This window comes from Dreissena polymorpha, chromosome 4 (genome assembly GCF_020536995.1).
Source record: "Dreissena polymorpha isolate Duluth1 chromosome 4, UMN_Dpol_1.0, whole genome shotgun sequence".
Lineage (NCBI taxonomy): Eukaryota > Metazoa > Mollusca > Bivalvia > Myida > Dreissenidae > Dreissena > Dreissena polymorpha.
The window spans coordinates 110,959,996-110,987,852 of NC_068358.1; the positions used below are offsets into that span (position 1 = coordinate 110,959,996).

General features: G+C 36.1%; 1 protein-coding gene across 1 annotated transcript; it reads left to right on the forward strand.

Annotated features, from left to right (window-relative positions):
* Nucleotides 1-1,556: 1,556 nt before the first annotated feature.
* On the forward strand, nt 1,557-24,814 carry LOC127878698 (alpha-galactosidase A-like). Its single transcript, XM_052425228.1, is given in 6 exon segments — nt 1,557-1,689; nt 20,401-20,552; nt 23,975-24,006; nt 24,009-24,153; nt 24,617-24,672; nt 24,675-24,814. Coding segments are annotated over 6 exon segments (528 nt in total). The 5' UTR covers nt 1,557-1,671; the 3' UTR covers nt 24,800-24,814.
* Nucleotides 24,815-27,857: the final 3,043 nt, after the last annotated feature.

A 27,857-nucleotide genomic window follows, 5' to 3' on the forward strand; every position in this document is an offset into this window, starting at 1 on the left:
GGAGGAATACATGGTCACAAAGGCTCGGAAAGTCATTATGCTACGAGACAGTAGTGATGAGAAGGTTAGAGAAGCAGGAGTGCAGGTCAACACCTGGAGGAAGTGGAGGGCTGACAAGGCAGGTGAAGAGGCTGAGGCTCGTCTTCGGCACAGCGACATTGTCGGTAATGTCGCACACAGGCGACTAGGTTTCGGATGCGTCACCCATTCGCAGTGGAGCAAAGCCAGTGCAAAAGACCGACGCACCCAAGTGCAGGAAGATGTTCGCCGAATGGAGGAAGAATCCAGGCTCACCAGAGCTGTTACCCTATGGAAACAGGGAAAATAGCTGAACTGGGAGGGCGTACCCCAGAGGAAGCTTACATGGAATGCGATCTGGACCATGGAAAGCGACCGACTTAGTTTCCTGCTCAAGTCTGTCTACGACGTGCTGCCAAGTCCAACAAACCTAGTGACTTGGGGTCTTGCCGAAAAGCCAGATTGCAAGCTCTGTGGAAGACCAGCGAATCTGGAACATGTCCTGAGCTCATGCAGGACAGCCCTATCTGATGGCAGATACAGATGGCGCCACGACAGGGTTCTTGCTTCAATCGCCGATAATTTAGATCAAGCACGAAAAGCGCAGAAGACGACCAACAAAGGCCCCTCATTCATTTCCTTTGTCAGAGCTGGAGAAGATGAGGGCAAAGGCCAAAAGCGCATGTGGGATTCTTGGAACGGCAACAGACTGGAGAATGGAAGCAGACTTGAAGAAACAGCTCAAGTTTCCACAGGAGATCACCGTGACAAACCAGAGACCCGACACAGTACTGTGGTCAGCTGCATCAAAATAGGTTGTGATGGTACGTGGAGCTCACAGTACCATGGGAGGAGTGGATTGAAGAGAGCTTCGAACGGAAGCGCGAAAAGTACCAGGATCTCACAGATACCTGCACAGAGAAAGGCTGGAAGGCATGGTGTTTTCCGTAGGAGGTGAGCTGCAGAGGTTTCCCAGCGCAATCACTGTGGCGTACTTTCAGCAGACTGGGTGTTACAGGACAGGTTCGGAAACGGTACATATCGGTTGTTGCACATGAAACGGAGTCTGCTTCTTGTGGCTATGGCGGACGAGAGAGGAGAGGTGGATAGGGGGACACATGGCAGTTGACTAGAGACTGGCCACCGAGACCTGGCAGATGAGGAAGTGTAGCGGAGGCTTACTATCTCCTGGCCGGAAATTGATCACTTCCGGTCGGCACACCATAGGAGGACGTAGTAGGACAGTGCCGAAACGTCCGATGAATATGGTCCCACCTGACAACTATTTATTTTAAGATTTGAAGTATACTTTATATTTATTTTAAACAAACTTCATTAAAATGTGTGTCCCTATTTTTGTCTTGTTTACGAATATGAGATCTCCCGTTTGCGATCATGGCCTATGTTCTGAATTGAGTTTACAATATTCTTACAATTACACTTTTTACATAAAATATTCTTAATTATTAAGCAACTTCATCAACATAATTATCTTCCTCTATCCAGTATTCGGTCTTTAGCTACACTCAAAGTACCAATCGTGATACATCGGCTATCTCGGATTCCTCCGTAAGATTGATTTATGAAATAAATCGTCTGCTGATCCAGAGTGTCAAAGTACGCTCATGTGAGTGATCACGTGCAGATTACAAAATGGCGTACGCAATACAGGTAAGATACTGATTGCCGGTTTTCGGTTGTTTAAATAATAAGCTGTGTCTACAAATCGCTTTGTCAATATGAATATCCAGAGTTGATAATGTATTGTTATGTATGCTAATTGACGTTATACATAGTTTGCAATGAAGTAAGGTTAGTATGAAATTAAACTGTTTTCAAGATATTACAGGTGTTAGTCCAAATTTTTGACGCTCTTAAATACTAGAGTTGCGACACCTTAAGGGTTTCGCGGGATGGAATGAGTGGGAACTAAAAAAATGTGGGTTCGAAAATATTGGGTAAGAAAATGCGGGAACACACATTTTTGGTACTAAACAAATGTGGGTACGAAAACTTTGGTTACGAAAAAAAATGTGGGTACGAAAATTGTGGGTACAATGGGTCAATGTTAAGGTTTTAGCATGGCGGACGCCAGAAGGCGAAAAGACATGACACATACGATGAGCTGGCTATGAGAATACCTCAGGTATTCTCCGAAAACAGCCGAGCTCATATGCATAAGTCAGTGAGTAATACTCATTAAAAGCTAGGCACGGCGTATAAAATCAGAACCACTGGGCCGAATCTGCTGAAACTTGGCCGCATTATAGATTATGGTCCAAACAAGCTACAGAATGTGCGCTTTTGGACCTGACAGCGTAAAACATTAACCAATAATGAACAGCACAAAATGGGTCATTTTGAACAAAAAAATGTAAACTTTAAGTGGCATTTAATGACTTTTAGACATCAGAAAGTTTCAAATTTTTGATATTCTGCACACTTCGACTTGTTTTTTTTTTTAAATTTAGAAACAGTTATGCTTGGGATGTCTATAAACCCTGTTATTGAATGTCAAATTTGGCAAAAAATTACAAAACAATCCCAAAAATGGTTAAGCAGCAATTCCCCTTTAACATTATTCCTTATATTTAATTGAATTCTTTAAATAGATAACTGTGTATATTTAATCATAATGGGCTCTGTATATCACACATGATAGGCCACTGCTGGGGCTTGAACCCAGAACTCATCTCACATTGTAAGATGCGTTTTTCAATTAAACTACAATGACTGTATCGTGTGAAGTGGAGCCAACATACACCCACATAAGTGAAAAAATCATTCCGTCCATATATTTGTCGTGGGTGTTTTCTGACACATGTTGCATAACTGTTTGCAACAAAAGATGTATACATAGATACATAAATGGGGGAAAAAAACGTCTTTTTTAATTTTTGTTTCACATATAAACATTTCCTAGCAATGATTAATAATTATATCATGTTGAAATCATTTCTAGACCAAATATTACTGAAACTGCAAAAAAGTATAAGATGGATAGATATAATGTATCATTCTATCTAGTACAATGAACAAATGTTCTTCCGATGCCATTTTCACTAAGGTATTGGTATTGAATCCTGATGTACTACTAAAAATGTATGTCGGTTAGCAATAATAATTCAACAAATCCTCATATTCAAGCTGGGTCATCACTAAGTGGAACTAGAAATGGCGCGGCAGAGGCCGACGCGTATCCCCACGCCGCATGTTTGACCCAAGGGCGCCCCAGGGTTGATCATGGGGCCATGCATAGTTGAGATTGACTGTATTGTCATAAGAGAAGTTCAGTATCAATTAGAAGTGAATGGGTGTAAAAATAAAGAAGTTATAGTAAAAGGCAATTTTGGGAGGGTGTGGCCTATGTGGGCGGGGTGCCCCAGGGTTGGTAATGGGGCCATGCATAGTTGAGATTGACCGTATTGTCATAAGAGAGGTTCAGTATCAATTTGAAGTGAATCAGTGTATTAATGAAGAAATTATAGTAAAAGGCAATTTTGGGCGGGTGTGGTCTATGTGGGCGTGGCGCCCCAGGGTTGGCAACGGGGCCATGCATAGTTGAGTTTGACCGTTTTGTCATAAGAGAGGTTCAGTATCAATTTGAAGTGAATCAGTGTAGAAATGAAGAAGTTAATGTAAAATAACCTAAATTTTTTTTATAGTAAATGGATTTTTTTGGTGGGTGTGGCCTATGTGGGCGGGCGCCCCAGGGTTGGGATTGGGGCCATGCATAGTTGAGATTGACCCTAATGTCATAACAAAAGTTCAGTATCAATTTGAAGTGAATCCGTGTAGAAATGAAAAAATTATAGTAAATGGAAATTTTTGGTGGGTGTGGCCTATGTGGGCGGGGCGCCCCAGGGTTGGGAATGGGGCCATGCATGGTTGAGATTGACCGTATTGTCATAGGTGAGGTCCAGTATCAATTTGAAGTGAATCGGTGTAGAAATAAAGAAGTAAATGTAAAATAACCTAAAAAAATGAGTGATAATTTCTGACGCGGCCCCACCCCAACCCCTATAACTTTTGACCCAGGGGTCAGATCAAAATTCCAAATAGTGCACCGTCGCACATATGCTCATAGCTACCATGTGTGTAAATTTCAAGGTTCTAGTGCTTTTAGTGTAGGAGGAGATAGTGGCCAGGACGGACGGACAGACGGACAGACGGACGGACGGACGGACGGCGGAGATCACCACAATATCCCCACCTTTTTTTCAAAAAGCGTGGGGATAATTATTTGTGGACATATAACAGAAAAATGCATTTCATGCCTCTATATTGCTTTAACAGGAATCCCAGCTTTTTGTATGAACAAAATTCCCTGATTTTTCCCTGATGGAAAATAAAACTTCCAGGATCATGATTTTGACCTATTTCTTGTTTTAGACACCCTGAATAAATAGCAGTTGCAGACATAACTAAGCTACACGTATACTACAAAGTCACGATAGATATGCAGAGGAAATGATTTGCTGTTTAAATTGTATGGACTTCTCGACACAAGTCGGGAAAGTCTGACCAAACAAAATTCCCTGATTTTTCCCTGATTTCACAAACTTTCCAAATTCCCTGACTGGAAAAAAAGAGTCTTTTTCCAGTTTTCCCTGATTTCCAGGTTGGCTGGGAACCATGTTTAACTTTGATAAAATGTTCTTTAGATGCCATGTGTATTAATTTATATGTCTTTTTTTCTGAGATATTAATGAAAATGCCTGTGGGTATGTGGCGAATACTAGTATTAAAAAAATCTGCAACTTGATATATGGTGTTAACACGGTAAAATTGTATGAGCCCAAATTATAATAGATGAATGCGTATTATGCTTCTATGCTTATACTATGAGGACATGTTCATACAATGCCATTTTTATTAATATAGATGCCAAATTTAATGAAACAGACTTGAAAATGTGTGTTGCCAGATACCAAGTAAGAAAAAAATCAGCATTTTTATGTAGGGCTTTCACACAGTAAAATTGTTTGTGCCCAAATAATCATAGATGAATGCATATTAGGCTTCAATGTTGCTTATACTTTGACTACTGGTTCATACGATGCCATTTTTATAAATATCTATGCCAAATTTAATGAAATAGACTTGAAAATGTGTGTCGCCAGGTACCAAGTAAGAACAAAATCAGCATTTTTATGTAGGGTCTTCATACGGTAAAATTATTTGTGCCCAAATAATAATAGATGAATGTATATTAGGCTTCAATGTTGCTTATATACTATGACGACATGTTCATACGATGCCATTTTTGTTAATATATATGCCAAATGTAATGAAATAGACTTGAAAATGTGTGTCGCAAGATACCACGTAAGAAAAAAATCCGCATTTTTATGTAGGGTCTTCACACTGTAAAACAGTTTTATACGTGGACATAGCATTTTCATGGAGCCCGTAAAGAAAGGGAGTTAATTGTGTAATTTGTGCTGATCAGAAACTTATAACAGTCGTCTCCCTTGAAATATTTGCACTTTATGAGACACCACAAACCATGGCGTCTCATCAGGATCCAAACTGTATTCTAAATCGTCACACTAAGCCCTCATAAGTTATTCATTGTATATGCACTATATAAAACAACCATATAATATATCTAATATATCCAGACACACGTATTATACCCAAATATTAGAAATACACAATTTTATAACAGTAAAAAACAATGGTATTTCACAAACAATTGCAGTCGTTAATAAATGCAGAAAAGCATCATCTACACGTTTCATACGGTATTCAGTTTATATGCAAACGCATTTAAATATATTTACCTCGATACTCGACCAAGCTGTTGAAAAATTATATTAATTAGAACGAGAACAAGTAAGATTAATGTGTTGTTTTCACATTTCTTTAAATGGCTGCCAATACCGCATGTAATAAAACAATCGAAGCGCATGCGCATAAAATATGTTACACTCCACTAAACTAGTTGCAGCAAAGACATTCACAGGCGTTCATGTCACTTATATTCATGATATTTCCATATGCGAGTGTGATTGTAAACACAAGTTTCTGAAAACAGTGCGAAAAGGGGCATTACGCAAAGCCAATAAATCTGCGCAGATTTTTGTCAATATTGACAATAAACTGCATGTTTTCTTACCGTTAGTAATCCGACAGTCCGTTGGTCACATTGTGCATTAGTCCGTTTAAGTTATTATTGCCTTACACTTTTCAATATAAATTTATGAACTTTAAACAAAATAAGTAACTAACTAAGTAACTATTTAACTGACTAACACGCGCGTTTTTTTTCCCAATATCCGAGACATTTTACTTTCGCACCTTGCCCTCAATGTCTGGCTTTTAAAGTTTACCGCCTTTTTGCGAATACAATGACGTTTACATATGAATTGCCCAATGAAAATTTCGGCGGGATGACGTCAGGCGCCAAAACTGGCGCGTGGTTTTTCCCGGTATAGACCCAGTGTGTCAACGCTGTAAATGCATTGTGGGAAACGGACTATTTCCAGCATGGCGCCCGTAAAGATTATGAACACGGAAGTAAAAATAGTAATAAATTATTATCAAAAACAGGCCTCATCAAACCGGGTCAGCCATGATATATTCTTGGATGCAGTTTGTGCTTCAAAAGGAGCTACTTTTCATGCCAGCCTATCGATGTAATATTCACTAAACACGTTGCAATGACTGTTATCTTCGAAATAATAAATAAATATTTACAATGTAATACCTGCATTAAAACGACTTCTTTTACATGCCGGCTACTATTCCCAAATACATCAAGTTAAATGTCACAAATGCTTTTGTTTTACCGCATAGTTGCTGCCCATATAACTGGCTACTCAATTTTTTTGGAAAACACTGAATTATGCGTGACAAACACAACATTAAAATACATTAATATCCAAAGATTCAAATAATTTCCCACGAGATAAGTCAAAAATTGCATAATCAATTGAATGAAAAATTAAAGTAAAAAAGCCAGATTTTACATAAATTTCAGGTTAATAAACACAAGGTTAAGGTAGTTGGTGAGATATAATCATTATAAAGTTAGTAAGGCTTCATTGGTCATTGTTGGCACAGTACTTACATGCACCTCAGGTACTCTTAAGTATACTTACATGTACCCTGGGTACGATAAATATACTAAAACGTAACTGAGAATTTTAATGCTAAATCAGTTGTTGTCGGCTAATTTGTAAAAATTAATTATGTTCACATTTAGGTCAATTTTCCTTTTAACAGCCTTTATATTATAGACATGCATACTCAACTAGAAATGGTGCGGCAGAGGCCGACGCGTATCCCCACGCCGCATGTTTGACCCAGGGGCACCCCAGGGTTGGTAATGTGGCCATGCATAGTTGAGATTGACCGTATTGTCATAAGAGAAGTTCATTATCAATTAGAAGTGAACTGGTGTAGAATTGAAGAAATTATAGTAAAAGGCAATTTTGGATGGGCGTGGCCTATGTGGGCGGGTTGCCCCAGGGTTGGTAATGGGGCCATACATAGTTGAGATTGATCGTATTGTCATAAGAGAGGTTCAGTATCAATTTGAAGTAAATCGGTGTAGAAATGAAGAAATTATAGTAAAAGGCAATTTTTGGTGGGTGTGGCCTATGTGGGCGGGGCGCTCCAGGGTTGATAATGGGGCCGAGGTTCCGTATCAATTTGAAGTGAATCGTTGTAGAAATGAAGAAATTATAGTAAAAGGCATTTTTGGGTTGGCGTGGCCTATGTGGGTGGGGTTCCCCAGGGTTGGTAATGGGGCCCATGCATATCTGAGGTTGATAGTTTTGTCATAAGAAAGGTTCAGTATCAATTTGAAGTGAATCGGTGTAGAAATTAAGAAATTATAGTAAAACTGCAATTTTTAGTGGGAGTGGCCTATGTGGGCGGGGCCCCCAGGGTTGGTAATGGGGCCATGCATAGTTGAGATTTACCGTATTGTCATAAGAGAGGTTTGGTATCAATTTGAAGACAATCAGTGTAGAAATGAAGAAATTATAGTAAAATAACCTAAAAAATGAGTAAAAATCTCTGACCCGGCCCGGGCCCAACCACATAACTTTTGACCCAGGGGTCAGATCAAAATTCCAAATAGTGCAGGGTCGCACATATGCTCATAGCTACCATGTGTGTAAGTTTCAAGGTTCTAGTGCATATAGTGTAGGAGGAGATAGTGGCCAGGCCAGGACGGACGGACGGCGGAGATACCCACAATATGATCAATATCCCCACGCTTTTCAAAAAGTGTGGGGATAAAAAGCAACATGATGCAGAAATTTTAAAATAGAAGTTTGTTTAAGGTAAACAATATCGTTTAACGGTAATCAGTAGCGTATCGGATTTTGGGAGGATATACAACTCAGGTACAGTCTAATATCACCGGGTACGTTTAAGTATATACTCCGTACCCGGGGTACATGTAAGTATACTACCCAGGGTACATGTAAGTAGTACCCGAGCCAACAATGACCAATCGAGCCTTAGTAAGTGAGTGATGGTGTATCAGATATACACCCTCAGTAATTTCATACCATACAAGACTGAGCTTTGCTGTTTGATCAGTTTCATCTTTTCTTTAATATCACGGGTTAGAGAAAAAAAACTCTATCATGATAAAAAACAATGTAAATAGAGGGACAAATGCTTACTTCCCATTCATTGTAGATTTAATGATTAATTTGTCCAGTGTGAGTCTTTGCATATAGTATACTGTTAATTTGTTTAACAGTTTAAACACAAGAGTTGTCGTTAAATTAGGACCTCTGTCACACAATATCATAATAAAAAAAATGATAATAATTATAGGCATATGAAATGGCCGTAAATAACTTTAAATAAAAAATAATTACGATTTCTTTAAACTGAATTTTTTTTATAATAGACTTGTTTTTTTACCTCAATTATTCAGCATTATAGATATAGAGAATATTATGTGAGTTTTGGATCAAGTTTATCATGCGAGGCTTAGAACCGATGAAGCGCGAGGCTTGCCGCTAACATGGTTCGTGCCGAGCATGATAAACTTGATCTTTATCCAGTTTATCCACATAATTTTCTATTTATCCTTTTTTGTGGTCATTTATCGTTCAAAAAAAGTATAAATACTTTAAAATTCAAAGAAACAGCGCTGGTTTTCCAAGTTGACTTCAAAGTGTTTGTTTACTTCAACGTCATCATTTGCTATGACGTCACATTTAAACATATAGTGTTCTTAAGATAGAGGTCGGAAAAAATAGCGATAGTATTAAGGTAAAGTTTATACGATCGTTGTTATACTATCGATTTTCAGCTGGTAATAGGATAAAAAAAATGTACCCATGGGGGTAAATACCCCCACTTTTCAAAGCATAGGGGTAAATGGTCAAATTTCGCCTTGGTTGAAGGGTAATTTGCTAAAAGTAAAACCAGAATATAGCCGGGGTACAGACACTCTACTTTAATAACAATTAACCACTAACTATGTGTATTCCTTCATATTAGTAGGTTTCTTAATTTCTTGTTATTTTAACTTGTTGGCAGATTACATTTAAGATCTTCGTCGTTATTATCCACCACCGTGGCCAACGGAGAACTTTTTTGCCAACTTTCAACAGTTGTTTTATTAGCATTTTAGTGGTTCCTTTTTGATTTTAAAACAGAGGAATTTAAATCATTCAGTATTGGCAGTACAATTTTATTACTCGATACAATTTTTGCCATACACAAAGAATCAATTGTACTTTGAGAAGTAATTTGTGTTGGCTTGGAAGAAGCCATGCTGACCACTTCATGTAATTTAATAAACACATAAGCGCTTGACTGTCTGTTAAAAAATCAATACTAAATTTACCATGCATCTAGATGCTACAGAGTATACATACCGACTGGCTAACTATTTCTACAACCAGCTCTAATTTTTACGATAACCAGTCTCATTTTTTGGCTAAAGACAATCAGCTGTTTATATTTTTTGTTTATGATATACGCATCAGTGCCCCAGATAAGCTGTGTATCTGCGTCTTTCACCCTATTAAAATGTCTAAAAACGCAAAGAAATTCAATAACATGCCTATTGAAAACGCAACCATTTTGATTTGTGCGCAAATTCGTCAAATTCAATGCGTACAACACAATAGCTTCAATCGAAAATACTAAATGCTCATTTTCGGTATTTTCTCTTTGAAATTATTATCGTCACGCGTATTTATTAAGCAAGCGCCTGGATGACGGACCATGAAAACAGTCAAGCTTTATTCAAACTCTCTGCGTTCTAGATTTCATAGTTAAATAAAGTGTGATCAAATTGTTTTCCTCGACATACATGCGTTTTCAATCTGACTTTATCCGTCGCTCATTGTGCATGTATTTATAAAGTGCCCGTACTTTCAGTTTCTATAACGATGCAAAATAAAAATGTCTAAGAGAGGTCGAAAGACTTCCGCTATTGTTGAGAAAAAAATATCAGTCGATCGCAAACTGTTTCGAACCAAGAAAGCAAGAGCCAAATGATCATTCGTGTTATCGAATTTTTGTTTGTTTTAAGTTTATATTAAGGACAGTTTCAATGATTAAAGATGTTATGAAACATCAGTTTATTAAAGTTAATTATGATAGTTTAAAGTTTTATTGAATCAGTACAAGTGAGCATCTTCCACAGAAGTAAAACATTAATGATATAAAGGTATGCATTTTTATAAATTATTTCACCCTATTTCAAGAAGGAAATCACCCTATTTTTCAAATCAATGGGTGAAAACCCTATTTCTCAAATAATTATCTGGGGCACTGCGCAGAGAATTTACAGCATTAGCGTAAGTCCAGATTGGCTTGCTTAAATGTACGCACGGAAATGATAAATTGAGCGTATCTTGATATTTCGAATGCGTATATTACGCTGATACGCAGCTTATCTAGAACGCTGATTATTATTAAATAAATAAATAGTGAAAGCTGTTTTTGCAAAAATTAGAGGAATTTGCAACGCAAATGGTCAGTATTTTAATTACCGGTAGAGGAATTTGCAATGCAAATGGTCAGTATTTTAAAAAGTGTGCAACTCATTTTTTCACATTTTTCGACAGTTAGCGACTTTTTTTCTCACAAATTTGAATAGTTTGAGACTCATATTTTCACTAATTTGAACAATGCTCAATTAATTATTTTCACTATTTCCAACAGTCACAAGTCATTTGTTCACAATTTTGAACAGTGTGCAACTTACAGGGGACAAAAATATTTCTAAACTGCACTCGTCCTGCAGGACGAGTGCATTTAAATGTGCACTCGTCCTGCAAACACATATGCACTCGTCCTTGAATATGTGTGAAATAAAGTTTGCAAAGGGCTAATATGACTAATAAAATTTACTATATCACTGCTAAAATGCTGCTTACTCAGTTATTCATGCCAGCTGATCAAAAAAGAAATGTTGAGCAGTGAAATAAGTTATTTATGAGGAACACAAAATAAATAAATGAAGACTGCTGTTTTACTTTTTCTAATGCTTGCGTGCTTTCCTGTTTGGGATGTTTGAACACCAAACTCCCCCCCATCCCTTTAAAGAACGCTCAAATGTCAGACATTTTTCGGACGAAATTCAGACTAGTTATAAACTGTACTTTGCAGTTAAATAATTCTTTAAAAATCAATACTTACAGTGAATGCAGTCGGATGTTTCCCTGTCAACATTGACACCAATATTTACTCGCGACTTAGTCTCGCATAACAATGCGCACCTGTTGTATGAAATTTACAATTACAATTTCCAGTTCATTCTCGTTCTACTTTCGGAATAGATATGCTTTAAGAAAATGATTTTATTTAATTATTTACGGGTCTTAAAAAACATATTTTAACATCAGCTTTTTCTCTCGTCCTGTAGGACGAGCGCTTTAGGGAAATTCACTTGTCCTTTAAAGATTTCACTCGTCAATATGAGCAGACGAGTGGAATTTTTGTCCCCTTACTTATTTTTCCATAATTGTCTAGATTGCGAGGCTCATTTTTTACAACCTTCAACATTGTACGACTCATATTTCACAATTTTCAACATTGTGAGACACTTTTTTTACATTTTTCTAATGTTTGCGACTGATATTTTAAGTATTTTAAACAATGCGCGACTCATTTTTTCACATTGTTGAATAGTCACCACCCATTTTTCTTACTTTTACATGCAAGACTCATTTTTCCACAATATGAACAGTGTGCGACTAATGTTTTCAAAAAATGAGGCGGCAGATGTTGCTGCACAAAGATAAAAAAGCCAACTGCCATAAATTTTATCCAAAAAAGAGCAACATGGCTTATTGGAGCTAATCAACCCTTTCTACATGTACTTTCAACAAGCACACAGACCAATGACAGTAGGACTACTGGCACTGACCGTTGGTTCATCAGCATGAAAAATGGGTGTCAAAAATAGCACAAATAATGTAAAATGTGTAATATGCATGTATAACGATGAAACTTACCAACCACTCGACCAGGAAACATCTGTTGCAGACTATGTGGGAACTGGGATTCGGGATGCTCTCCCACTGGTATCATATGCAGATCAGTGGTCACAAGAACGTACACAACATCATTAATGTCAGCAATATATATCTCCAACTTCAAACACACAGCTTGCAAAATCGCTGAATATTGCACAAAAGCAGCTTCGTTACAAACTTCCAGCAACTCGAAATCCACAAGCAGTCTCGTTCCCCACCCACTTTGACTTCGTAGCGAAGGCATGTTTTTTTTGGGAAACCGTTAACATCTCACAACTAAACGTATACTACGGAGATTGACAAGTTGAAAAATAAATTACTGTAATCACTTCCAATTTGCGCACTAAGTTAAACTCCAGTTCCAGTTTGTCTTTATTGTTGAAATGTTACTCTACACATTCGCTTTGAAAATAGAGGTTGGCGTGTTGTTGGAAGTACATGTACATGTCGAATGTGTTATTGTAAAAACTATTGGTATTGTGTTTTAGTGCAGACATTGTATTTAAGTTTCGATTTCTAGCATAAATTTATATATTTTGTTAAATAATTTGCGTTTGAATGTGATTGTTTGTTGCTTACTTGCGAACTATTTTTTATGTGTAAATATGCATAGACGCTAGTGGATATGTAATCAGGTTACCATATTTACAACAATAAAATTTAACGGCTGTTTGTTTTTGTTTGTTTTGTTAATATTTTCTAAAACGTATGTTAAACGAGAGATGAAATTATTAATTAATTTGGGAATAAAATCGCAATATGTATTATTTAAAATCAAATTTTAAGTGTCTAGCGCGTGAATTGTCTCTTGGGGGTGAATTGTGTTTGGGTTGCTATTAACGCTATTAACGCTTCCAGCGAGTACTCATTTATAGCGATTGCGCAATAAAAAACACCACTTTTTCGTAAATTTATCAAAAACTGGACTTTTCCCAGATATGACGAATACGCCAAAAGGTAGATCGCATTCTGGTCCATATACATGTCAAATTTCAGCACAAGTGTTGGGCCAGTTTTCAAGACTCCCAAATCGCGGCTATAACCAGGAGCTTAACGAATTTTAGTCGCCATTATCATTCGTTCAATTGAACGTCATCAAATGATGACGTCAATATAGCACTCATTCCATACAAATCTGATCATTATAGGGTCATTTAATCTATAGCCTAGGTAGAAAGTAATTTATTATTTTTTTATTTAAAAACAGTAAGTAGGATTTCTATATACGTATTCTCATATTTTGACCAAGGCAATTATTTTTTAGTTTTAAAGCGCAAAATAGACGGATTTCTACCTTGTAACCACCAGATACATTGTATATTCTAATTGGCATAGATAAAATTAAATCTATAGCCTAGTTACAAAGTAATATATTATTGTTCAAACGGTACCCGCTTTTAAACTGAAAGTAGGATTTGTAGACATTTACGTCTATTTCTACAAACGCGATTATTTTTAAGTTTTAAAGCGCAAAAAAGACGGATTTCTACCTTGTAATCACCAGATATATTCTAAATGGCAAAGATAAAGATATGTTTCTTATTTATACTTAAATTTACTATGCCATGCAGTTAATTTTAAGGTGTGTGGCTCAAAGTCATTTAAAAAGATGAGCAAATATAATCATTTTTCTAAAAATAAATCATCCTCTGAAGCCCCCACTGAGATTCAAACTCAGACCTCTCTCCTCTGTGAAGGAAAGTATTCTATCTTGAAATACAAGGGCATGTAAGAGGAAAGTCAGCTATTTTAAATTTATCAACAAATAGATTTAAACAATATTTATATGGTATTAAAATATGCAAATATTAATGTAATATGACCAGAATTGGAGGTTCAAATCTTTGTAACTTTATTGTTCAAAGCAAAGAATTAAAGTTAAAATTGATGTACATGTAAGCATGTTGTTAATACTAAATTGAGTTTTTTTATGACTCCTTCGCTTCTGTATAGTATGAAATACATATCTCGTGTAACATAATTTCATGTAAACTCTGGACTTTAATGACGACAAGTTGGATGTATGGTTTCCTGTATTGTGTTTTAGGTCAGAATGGTTAACATTTTATACTTGACAAAGATTTGAACCTCCAATTCTGATCATCCGTCTCTTTCTCAAAATTTATTAAAAACCACACTATTTTTTTTAAAACTTGTGTATCAAATGCTAACCATTCTTACCTAAAACATGATTAAGGAAACCGAAATATTGACACAGCGAGTTATTTTATTCTTATGGAAGATTAAATTATGCATGACAAAAATACAATCGGAAATATTTTTTACAATCTCTTGATGCTTTAAAAATATTTTACTGTTAAATAAAATAACACGTCTGACTTGTCGTCATTAAAATCCAGAGTTTTAATGAAATTACGTTACACGAGATACGCATTTCATACCATATAAGAGCAAAGGAGATATTAAGAACTTAATTTAGTATAAGCGACACGCTTACCTAAATTTAAACTTTAATCCAATTCTTAAAACAATAAAGTTGCAAGATACAGTAACATGCACGCACTTCCATTTTGTGTGTTTTTTTTTTCGTTCCATTTTGTCAAAATTTATTTACAACCACACTCATTCTTAATAACATTTGTATCAAATGCTTACCATAACAAAGCCGTAATCCTGTCGCTGTAAGTTATTTTATTCCTATGAAAATTTAAATTATGCATGACAAACACAAAATCCAAAATAATTTTGGAATATTTCTATGCTTTAAAAAATATTTAACTGCACGGCCGACTTGTAGTCATTAAACCCAGAGTTTAAATGAAAATACGCCACACGAGATATATATGTATTTCATATCAAGTCATGTGTGCTGAATTAATGTTACTCAGCTTTACATATTCTACCATTTATTAATTAAACAGAACCTTGTCAAGTTGACGATGCTTATAATTTGAGAAGTTAATGATTTATAATCATCGAGGGGGGTATTCCAGACGTAAAACATTGCATCATTACATGGAAAACAGCTGCACAACTGTATGCGAAAGGTAAAACAGTATATTCTATCGAGAACTAACTTGCAATTTGCATAGCAACGTCCGAAATGTGCAAACTCCGACATCTATTTCGATATTTATAAATTCAAGATATAACGTTAACTGAACTGTTATACAGAAATCAAACTATAAAACTTGTGTTTTGATAAAAAAAATAAGCAAAGCAAACCAAAAAAAATTACCCTTTTAACGGCAAAACGATTAATTTATCCAATATTCAACACATGTATTTCCATTCAAATTATGCCCTTGAACTTTAACGGTTGATTGTCGTTTCGTGCCAATACCAGTTCGTGCCACTAATATTTGTGTTGTTTATTTTTAAAGGTAAGTTTCGTGAGAAATAAATGTGTTTGAAAACTTTCTCGCATGGTAATGGTATATAAAATTCAACTCATCGGACAAATTCAAGAACACAATGACACTTACCAAGTTTTCTGAACAACCGTACACAGCGCAAAATGCGGGAGCCGCGTGATGTCTATTTCCATATCCACGGGTGTGTTTATGTCAAATGCTAGTGTTTTTCAATAGATCGTATACTTATCTAAAAAACGGCGAAGTAGCGTTCACTTTAATTATTTGATGATGTTATTTTGTAAATACTTTCTCGCGTTCTTTTCGAACGTTCATTGGCAGCCATATTGAATGTTGGTTGTATACTTCCGAAATTATGTGTTTTAATGACTCTCAAAAATGTTTTTAGTGCAGAAATTGTATTTTTAAGTATCAATTTCTCGGATTTATTTTATATATTTTGTTAACTTATTTGCGTTTAAATTTGATTGTTTGTTGTTTACTTGCGAACTATTTTTCATGTGTACGCTAGTGGATATGTAATCAGGTTACCATATTTACATTAATGAAATTTAACTGTTGTTTGTTTTTGTTTGTTTTGTTAATATTTTCTAAACGGGTTCAGCTATGTATGTTAAACGCAATATGAATTTATTTATTAATTTGGGAATAAAATCGCAATATGTATTAATTAAAATCAAATTTGAAGTGTCTATCGCGTGAATTGTCTCCTTGGGTTGAATTGTGTTTGGGTTGCTATTAACGATATTAACGCTTCCGGCGAGAACTCATTTTATAGCGATTGCGCAATAAAAAACACCACTTTTTCGTAATTTTATCAAAAACTGGACTTTTCCCAGATATGACGAATACGGCCATCGTGTAGATCGAGTTCTGGTCCATATACATGTCAAATTTCAGCAAAAGTTACAGACCAGTTTTCAAGACTCCCAAATCGCTGCTATACGCTGGAGCTTAACGAATTTTAGCCCCCTTTATCATTCGTTCGATTGAACGTCATCAATGATGACGTCCAATACAGCACTCATTCCATATTAAGCTACTTTTTATATGGGTAATATTTGGAGCGTACAAAGGGTGAAAGACCAATTATGTGGTGGGAATTTTTTGTTCTTTGTCTATATTGTTGCGCAAGAATTTTGTGCGCAACATTCAAGCCCCGATATAAGACACTTAATAACAACGGATTGCAATAATATTTACATACCTGTGTAGATAATTCATTTCTCGATAATGTTCCATAAAAATTATGTAATGACACTTTGAATTTTGCACGCCTGAGCAATTTAAATCTAACCACTATTCAATTTTTCAATATCTCTCGATTCGCTCGCTGTGTAGATATAAATCAATAACACAACCTCGATGTAAAGCATCTGGTTTAAAGTGGAAGAATAAACAGCGTAAAATACATTTTGCGTTCGTCTGTTGTGGTGCAGCGCGTTACATAGTAAACCGATGTTATACTTTTCTGGATTAATTTAGCATTGTTTTTTTTCTAAATTGACAATTAAAAAGTTCTGAAATAAAGTACATCTTTTATTTTTATACTGTACATAAATAATATTGATACAGATCGTACAGTATACCGTCCTTTGTAACGTAGAATGTAAGTACATAAAACAACACAGACAGAGGTGCGAAAAAGACATGCATAAACACTTCCTGAAACTTAGAACAGTGAATAGAAACTGCACCATATCTGTTTTGAACATATGCTTATTAAATCGACAAAGATTAGCATACTAGATCTAGTTAGGTAAAAGCTCATGTTAAATAAAATTACGCGTACACGTTACACCGTAATGCCTTCTTCTAATTGGTTCATATTTAAATCAGTTTCATGACATGGCTACAGGTCAGTGATTGTTTTGCGATTTAAGCAGAAGTTTAACTGAAGAATTTATGCCTTTCTAACTTCGAATCGACGATATTTGATTTAAAAATGAACTTCTGAATTAAAACTGAATGAGTTGGTAATGTTATTTTGCAATTTAACGCAAATTGATGAAAATTTAAACTTTCTGGTTTCCACCACAAAAAAGGTCCTTCAACGATGAGACGTTCCAAAGAATTTAGCCCATATAAAAAGTATCTCTAAATTCTTTGCGCGTCTTATAAATGAGACTATTACAGGTGTATTCACCGGAATCGCTCGAAAACCCGTCATTTAAATCGGAATGGCACTTCTTCTTCTTCTTCCCATTATTAACAGGGCTTCTCTGGAGCATCAACGCAATTTGACTATTCAATGTGTCTTGGGCCTGGTTAGAACCAGTACTTGCTGTCTTTGGGGTAGTTCTTTAATGCTCTGAGCTTTTTTGAGTACATAGTACATAGTTACGTACAACACAGAGTTCTTCCTGTTAACTCAATTTTTTATGATAAAAAAATATGCCTCATGTATGTCTATAAAATCGAGTTCAATCAACCTAATACATCGTAACAAACACAATACCTGTTATAATTGACATCAATTGGCGCTATTTCCCCCGTAGAAATATACCAGAAGTTCTATGTATTCGAACAGATACAAGTACAGAGTCATTTGTGCAGAAATACTTAAAACAAAAACTTAACACAAAAATGTTATCAGACCAAAAGCCTAAGTTTTCAATTGACCATTCGGTCTATCTTACAGAGGTTCCAGAGAAAGTCGCTGTATTGCGATTGCTTAATAAGACACGAGATCTATCTCCCAGAGGATTCTGGAGATAATCGATAGCATTATTTCAAATTCAGAATACTAGCATATACTCTAAATAAGTTACTCACATGGGCATCGACTGGAAACTTTGTCAGGATGGCACAAATCGTCCTCGGTTGTACACACTACAGGGGAAACACTCGTCTGCTATCGTTAATCGTCCTCTGTTGTACACACTACAAGGGAAACACTCGTCTGCTATCGTTGGCTACACGCCACTCATCCTCTTGGGATTACCCACCTAATGTACAGGCTAATCCTCCAGGGCAACACACACAGTTACAGGCTAATACTTACACAGGCTCACACTTATCCTCCTGGAAATACTTAACTCAGGGCATCACATTCCGTTCATGTCAGCCATCCGGATAGGAAGAGAGCATGGTCATTCGAAAGCACTCCCAGCAGGCATCCGCTTCCATCCGATTGGCCACATGTCTCCACATCATGCAGCATGACCCGACAGCATGTAGCTGGGTGCCAACTCTGCATGGGGGGGGGGTGTCACCTGATGGTCACCGGCTTGCACTAAAAAAACTTACACATTTTCATTAACCGTTGACGTGTTTGAAACATTTGGTTTTTATTATTATTTAATAAGCAAGCACACAATTTCATGTAAGTTGTTTAAATTTGCGCATAAGTGATATATATATCATCTGTTTGTGTTTATTAGGCCGGAAAATAGTTTATGTCACTAATATTTTAAAGTAACGCCTGGATTCCGGGCGTCATATTTCCATGAGTTGCAACTCCCCTGGACCAGGCCGGAGTGTCAATAGCTGGCAGTGGGATCATTGCAACTATCTTTGGGGCAGATCAAAAGAAAGCTGTAACAGTGGGGTTTTGCATCCATGACCTCCAAATTGCTAGGGGTACACCATCTCCACTACATCACGGCAATTCAAAATTACAGTCGAAACCCGATGGCTCGAACTCGCTTGGCTCAAATTTCCGGATGGCTCGAACTCTCATCAAAGCATCGATTTTTCATTGCTATATATTCATATACAATTTTGTCGGATGGCTCGAATTCGCGAGGCTCGAATTATCGGATGGCTCGAACTGTTTTCACAGTCCCGGTGACAATTTTCACACGTTCTTTTGTTCGGATGGCTCGAACTCGCTTTGGGGTCGCATTAACTGTAAATCGATAAGACTGCTTGATTAAAGACAGTCAATAATTGATATAACACCAGTTGCAAACATGTCATTGACTTAATCGTAAATTGATTTGAGTAAAAGATGACATTTTGTATTCATGTAATCAGAAATTATCTCGGGGAGTGCGAAATCTCACAGCATGTTCATTCTCAACTGGATGTAAAAATGGTGGTTTCTCGATGACAGCTAAGGAACGCAACATATACTGACAAAATGTTATTCTCAAAATAGATAAATAAATATATAAATATAATACTGTCGCATATGTAAATGATGTGTATATAGTGCTGATGCATGTTTGTTCCTTAGTGCTCTGTGTAACCAAAAAATATTCAACATTAAAAATTGCTGATATAACTAACTATATGATATTTTTATTGTATTCGAAACTGTTTTAAAATATTGATAAATACAAGTATTAAGTATATATTTGGTCCTTATTAATTAAAAACGGATAGTATTAGGAAGTAGAACGGAGTTAAATCAATATGTGTACTCTTCAACTGGAGGTGAAAATGTACTACATAATTGTTCGTAAACAAAAAGTTATTATAAATCGGATGGCTCGAATTCAGGATGGCTCAAATTTTTTTTAACCGGTCACGACGAGTTTGAGCCATCGGGTTTCGACTGTATAGCAAAAAGACAGTAACTGGTATAGATCCTGATGTTCCATAGTCCTTACATGAAAAATTAATGTTTGCAGTTGCTGGCTGTTAGTGTACTGGCATCAGCTCTAGTCTATGTGGTTGTAAGCCTAGATAATGGCCTGGCTCTCACACCACCAATGGGTTGGCTGTCCTGGGAGAGATACAGGTGTAATACTGACTGTAAAACGGACCCAGATATCTGCATCGGGTAAGTTGTAAAATTAGCTTTGCTCTGGGAAAACAGAGCTTAATGCATGTGCGTAAAGTGTCCTCCTAGATTAGCCTATGCAGTCCATAAAGAATAATCAAGGACAACAATTCGCGTTTATGGGTTTTTTACTTGTTGGAAAGTCTTTTCTTTAGCAAAAAGCCAGTTAAGGTGGAAAATGTTGGCCTGATAAGCCTGTGAGGACTGCACAGGCTTATCTGGGACAACATTGATGCACATGTATAAAGCCCAGTTTTCTGAGAAGGAGACTCAAATATCCCTAGTACAGCCCTTTTGCATTTATCCCTTACTCTCCTAGTATTGGTCTTCCTCATAGTATCGTGCCTTGAACAAAAAACCTTCAAGAAGTGCTGGAAAATTGATTTTCAATGTGTAAAAGTTGTTATTTATTTGATTGTTATCCATGTCAGAGTATTAATTACGACAATCATTCTCATGAGTTCCTGTGTTCGTTGGAAAGTAGGTCATGTTTATTCCAGGATGATGCTATGATTTTAATTACGTAACACACAATTATGTTAGTTTGTTTATGGATTAATAGTAGCTTTATCAAATCTTTTATATGCCGCTTACAGGGTATTTTTTAATAAAATGTAAAAATATTTAAAGAACAACATGAGCAAGAGTTTTGTTTTATGCCCCCGGATCTAAAGATCAGGGGCATATTGTTTTTGTCCTGTATGTCTGTCATTCATTGTGTGAGTATCCCAAAACTTTAACCTTGGTTAAAGTTTTGCAATAACTTTTGCATTATTGAAGATAGCAACTTGATATAAGGCATGCATGTGTATCTCATGGAGCTGCAAATTTGAGTGGTGAAGGTCAAGGTCAAGGTGATCCTTCAAGGTCAAATATATGGCTTCAAGTGGCGCAATAGGGGGCGTTGTGATTCTGACAAACACATCTCTTGTTTCATTAAGTTACTTTTTTTTCGAACAAGTACATGCGCAAAGTAACAAATCTAGCAAACAATCAGAAGGGCCGATAAGTATGTGACAATTGTACATGAACGAGATTACTACAGGGAGCTAAGTCTAGCCAGTATTTTGTCAAAATGTTTTCGATTTAAATGCAGTTTTCGATGTTATGACCAATAATACACATTTAACTATAGATTGACATATAACACATGCGTGATTTTGTATTTTTTACTTTCAAAATTCGTATGTATACATTAAGAGGGCTGATACTATGGATAGATATGCTATAAGAAAAATTTACCAAGTATTGTGCTGTTGCTGTGGGTTGTAGTTTTAGTGGGTCAAGGTCACTCATGTCTTGGTGTTTTTTGAAAATAGTCGTGTTTCTTGTTAGAATGGATTGCATGATATGAAAACATCTACTGCAGTATTCCAGTAGTGAAAAGTATTTAAAAATGCTTCTTGCTGGATTATAATTTATGAAAACAGTTGATTTACTTTGGCATCCTCAATCACTCCTCAAACATTTAAAGGAAAGTTTAAGCTCTGAATTTGTTCAATTTTTATTTGCTGTTATTTTTTGAAGCTCCACAATATGCAAGTTTTGCTAGGAATAGCTTAAGAGCTTTCTTTAAAATCTAAAATATGTAGTCTCCATATAAAATTGACCGCACAAAACAAGTTTGGTAACTTAAATGTGAAATTTGTTAAAATTAAAATGACCAGATAGGGTAGCATACAGCAGTCCTACAGTCAGTCTGTCTGTTAGTCAGGCATTTTGTTTTCCGCAGGTTTTTAACGCAAAGCTTTCAGATAATGAGCTTATTTTTGGTATGTGAGTCTTTCTACATGAACTTTAGATTAAGCGTGAGTAACCTATCAGACAAATGATTTTTATGTCCCCCACTATAGTAGTGGGGGGAAATATTGTTTTGTTGCCCTGTCTGTTGGGTTGGTTGGTCTGTTGGTCTGTTGGTTGGTTTGCGCCATGTTTAACATTTTGCAATAACTTTTGCTATATTGAAGATAGCAACTTCATATTGGCATGCATGTGTATCTCATGAAGCTGCACATTTTGAGTGGTGAAAGATCAAGGTCATGGTCATTCTTCAAGGTCAGAGGTCAAATATATGTGGCCAAAATCGCTCATTTTATGAATACTTTTGCAATATTGAAGATAGCAACTTGGTATTTGGCATGCATGTGTATCTCATGGAGCTGCACATTTTGAGTGGTGAAATGTCAAGGTCAAGGTCATCCTTCACAAGGTCAAGGTCATCCTACAAGGTCAAACATCATATAGGGGGACATTGTGTTTCACAAACACATCTTGTTATACTTAGAAAATTGAAAATTTTGGTTAAGTTTTGTGTTTAGGTCCATTTTATTCCTACAGTATCAAAGCTATTGCTTTTATACTTGCAACACTTACTAACTATCATAAGGGGACTGTGCAGGCAAAGTTATGTAGCTCTGACTGGCATTTTGACAGAATTATGTGCCCTTTTTATACTTAGAAAATTGAAAATTTTGTTAAGTTTGTTTTTTAGGTCCACTTTATTCCTACAGTATCAAAGCTATTGCTTTCATACTTGCAACACTTATTAACTATCATAAGGGGACTGTGCAGGCAAAGTTATGTAACTCTGACTGGCATTTGGACGGAATTATGGGCCTTTTATACTTAGAAAATTTAAGTATAAATTACTTATATTCCCTCCCCCCCCCCCCCCCCCCCCCCCCCCCCCCCCCCCCCCGAAATTTTGTTGTTGTTTTTGCATTTGTTTCCGCATTTTTGGGAGATATTGTAATAAATGTCCGCACCCTCACACTATACACCCCTCTTCACTCCACCTCTCCCTTCTTGTGATTTAAATTGAGAGTCCCTTCACCTTAAAAAGAAAATAGATGAGCGGTCTGCACCCGCAAGGCGGTGCTCTTGTTAAGGGTTGGCCTACAGCAACTTTTCACAGCAATTTGTTAAACGGTCATGATGTACTGCTTGCGCAGGAACCATTTTTTTCTGGTCGTCTCGATCGAATTTTTTAGTGTTCTGCAGTTATGGGTTAAAAAAGTTACGAAACACTATATTTGGCATTCGAATTCAGCGTCAAAATCGTTTCTGCTAGATTGGGTTTTTTTTTTTTTTAAATTAAAGAAAAAAAAGCGCTATGGTTAAGAAGGCCACAAAAATGAGTGCGAGGGGTAAAAAAAAAAAATAATTTTTTTTTCCATTTAAAAAAATAGGTGCGGCAAATCCGATGACCAACAGATCAATTTGGAGTGGCCTTAGTTATTTTTTTTTCGAAAACGGAACTGGAACAGAACTCAGAAATTGCATATTAGAAACAGGCATCAAGGGCAATGCTTAAACTCTTATCCGTTTGTTATCAGTATTGACTGCACTGTCTATTCTCGAACTACACTTAAAGCACATGCATTAAGACCAGTTTTCCCAGAATGGGCTAATGTATTTTTCAGTGAGAAACTCTACATGGACATGGCTGACCTGCTGGGTCAGAGGGTTACAAGGACGTGGGCTATGAGTATGTGAATATTGACGACTGCTGGATGGCACGACAGAGAGATGCTAACGGGGCACTAATGCCTGATCCTGACAGGTTCCCTAGGCGGGATAAAGGCACTGGCAGATTATGTATGTACATAGTACTTTTTACTGGTGACTTGTGGCCAATGCTTGAAGTGAGCCACAATCTGAGAAAACAGGGTTTAATGTATGTGCATAGTGTTATTGTAGGTAAAACACTTAAAGCCTTAACTTTTCGCTAAAAGTGACTTCCTTTAAACAAAAATACAATAAAGGTGGGAAAATGTCCTCACTGACCAGCCTGTCAAGTTTTGTTCCTTAATGAAACACACTACACTTATTTTTTTATATGTAACATTATAAACAAACTACTGTTTATGGTCAACACAATTTACATTTTAAACATGATATGAGTATGTGAGTGAAAAATGCTTGACAGTCAAGCTTTGAAACTTATGTATATGTGTACCTTATTTATATGTAAGATTTAGGGGCACACTTCAAGCCCTCAATTTTTCAGGACTTTTTCCTCAATACTTGGTAATATACAAACTCAATGTTGAATTGATTTAAAGGTACATGCCAAAGGCCCTGAAGCTGGGTATCTATGAGGATTTTGGAACAATGACCTGTGGGGGATACCGGGTAGCAAGTTCTACATGCAGAAGGACGCTGAAACCTTTGCCTCCTGGGGCATTGACATGTTGAAACTGGACGGATGTTACACAGACACTGGAGATATGGAATTTGGTACTTAAGCTAGGTGATGACACCTTTTATGTGTAAATAGATCCATATAGGCAGTATGTTATTATTATGGATTTTTTGTCTGACAAACATTGTTATGGGTTATAGTTCAAGAATGAAGTAAAAAACTAAAATCTGGATCATGCAATAAGTCAAGTTGTAAACACGGTAAGTTGATGAAACCTTGGGTGTGGATTGAGGAGCATGTTAAACTATGTACTGGTATGTTATTTCAGTTTTGTTGTAATACAAAATTTGTGGTTGCTATGGCAACATATGATATTTTATAAAAATTATGAAATGTGGATCCTGTGATTACTCAAATAGTATGTTAGTAACTTAAAGGTTGATGAAACTTTGTATGTGAGTGACAGTGAATAGAGGGCCATATAGGGGAATGGGCAGGTTATTATAGTGTAGGCTGTCTTTTCAAAAAATCTAGAACACGATAACCTAACAAGTACTGGAGCTAAGTTGATTAAATTCAGTAATGAGTATGGGACATATTTGGAATATTAATATTATTTCAGTTTTTTAGCTTGACTATTATATATAAAATATATATAGTGGAGCTATTATACTCACCCCGGAGGTCTGCGTTAGCGTCTGCCTTAGCGTTAGAGTGCAAATGTTAAAGTTTTCGTACTTCCCCCCAATATTTTCTTTGTCACTTGACATATTGCTTTCATATTTTGCATACTTGGTTTACCAACATGACCCCAACCTATAAACAAGAGCAGACAACTCTATCAAGCATTTTTGTCATAATTATGGCCCCTTTTCCACTTAGAATATGCAGCAAATGTTTAAAGTTTTCATACTACCCCATTTATTTTAATTGTCCCTTGACATATTGCTTTATATTTTGCATACTTGTTTACAAACATCACCCCAACCTATAAACATGAGCAAACAACTCTATCAAGCATTTGTCATAATATTGCCCCTTTATACTTAGAATATGCATATTATTGATAAATCTTATGTTAAAGTTTGCGTACTACCCCAAATATTTCCTATATCCTTTGACATATTGCTTTTATTTGTTGCATATTTGTTGACAACATGACCCCAACCTAAAAACAAGAGCAGTCCACTGTATCAAGCATTTTGACATAATTATGGCCCCTTTTACACTTAGATAATTGAACATTTTGCTTAATTGCCATAACTTCTTTATTTATGATCACATTTTATTATTACTTTGACAAAAACAACACTTACCTGAATACCACAATGGATTCCACCCAAACAATACCCCAAGCCCCTACCCAGAATCCCTTCCCCCCCCCCCCCCAACCTCCCCCCCCATTTTTTAAACATAATCTAATAAATACCACACACCACATTATACCCCCCTCTAAACCCCCCCCCACCCCCCTACCCCCCTCCTGCCCCTACCCCCCCCTGCCCCTACACCCCCCCCCCCCCCCCCAAAAAAAATAAATAATTTTTTTTCCTTTTTTTATTTTTGAAAGATCGTCTAATAAATTATTGAATATGAACAGTTTCCCCATGATGGCTTACATTATACTGTCAAGCACTCGAATAGTCGAGCCCCGCTGTCCTCTGACAGCTCTTGTTAGTCTGTCCATCTGTTTGACAGAAAATACGTATCCTTCAGTTAATCAAAAAGTACTTAGGCTATGTTGATAAAACTATAACTAAATGGACAGAATGTCATATGGGGAATACACACATAATTATAGTTTTTGTCAGACAACAATTGTGGTTGCTATCGTAACCAAAAAAAAGTGAACACTAAATCCTGGATCCTGCAACATTTTAAAAAGTACTTTAGCTAGGTTGGTGAAACTCAGTATGTGGAAAAATGGCCGTATGGGGAGTGTCAATCTGTCTGTCAGAAGCAAAAATCTGGAACTATACATTACATTAAATTAACTATTAAGTACTTTTGCTAAGTTGATGAAACTAAGTTTGTGGACTGCTAACGATATGCAGAAAATGAATTTTTCAGACAAATTGTGGTTTTATGGTTATAGCAATAAGTGAAAACTAAAATATTGATCTTTTACATCTCAAAAGTATTTCAGCTAAGTTGTAAAATCTCCCTCTACAAATCTACATTGTTAAACTTGCCTTTTATTCTATAAAACCAAAATTTGTATTGCTATTATTATAGGTTTTATTGATAACTAAATCTGCATTGTACCATAAATAAAATGTACTTAGAGCTTGGGATTATAAAACTGATGGAGATCCACTTTGTTCCATAAAACGTGTCAAGTACTGCTGTGACAAAGCCATTGTATGAATCAGGAAGTTTTTAATATGAATTTTAAATTTGAAGTCATTGCATGATTGTGTTTTGCACAAACAATACATTAATTATTTAGCTTCAGTTTAAAGATCTATAAATAACAATTGTCAACTAAAATTTTAAAACCTAAAGTGATATAACTTCTTGGATTCATACCATACTGCTTAAACATGGTTGTAAATAATTATAAGTATAGTTTTTTATGCCCCCAGTAGGGTGGCAAATAGCATTTGAACTGTCTGTCTGTCCGTCCATCCGAAAACTTTAACATTGGCCATAACTTTTGCAATATTGAAGATACATGTAGCAACTTGATACTTGGCATGCATATGTATCTCATGGAGCTGCACATTTTGAGTGGTGAAAGATCTGATCAAGGTCATCCTTCAAGGTCAAAAGTAAAAAATACAATCCGAGGGAAGTAATCAGCTTTAAAAGGGAGGTAATTTCTAACCTGCCAATGATATATTGAAATTTTAATTCAAAGCAGCGCAATAGGGGCATTGTGTTTCTGACAAACACATCTCTTGTTTTTATATTAAATATAAATTTTAATCATAAAGGTTTTTTAAATGTTTGAAGTTAGCATATTGTTTGTATGAAATGTAAATAAATCCCCAAATGCACAATCTTATACAACTCTCTGAGGTTGAGTGAATATAGTGGCTTTATGTAAGCGTATTTGTCAATTTGTTTTTTCTGCGAGTGAATATCAGTTCACATTCTATGGTTCTCTGTCAATAATTGTTTAATAATATGAACTGGTAAAATTTAGCTGATGTTATATG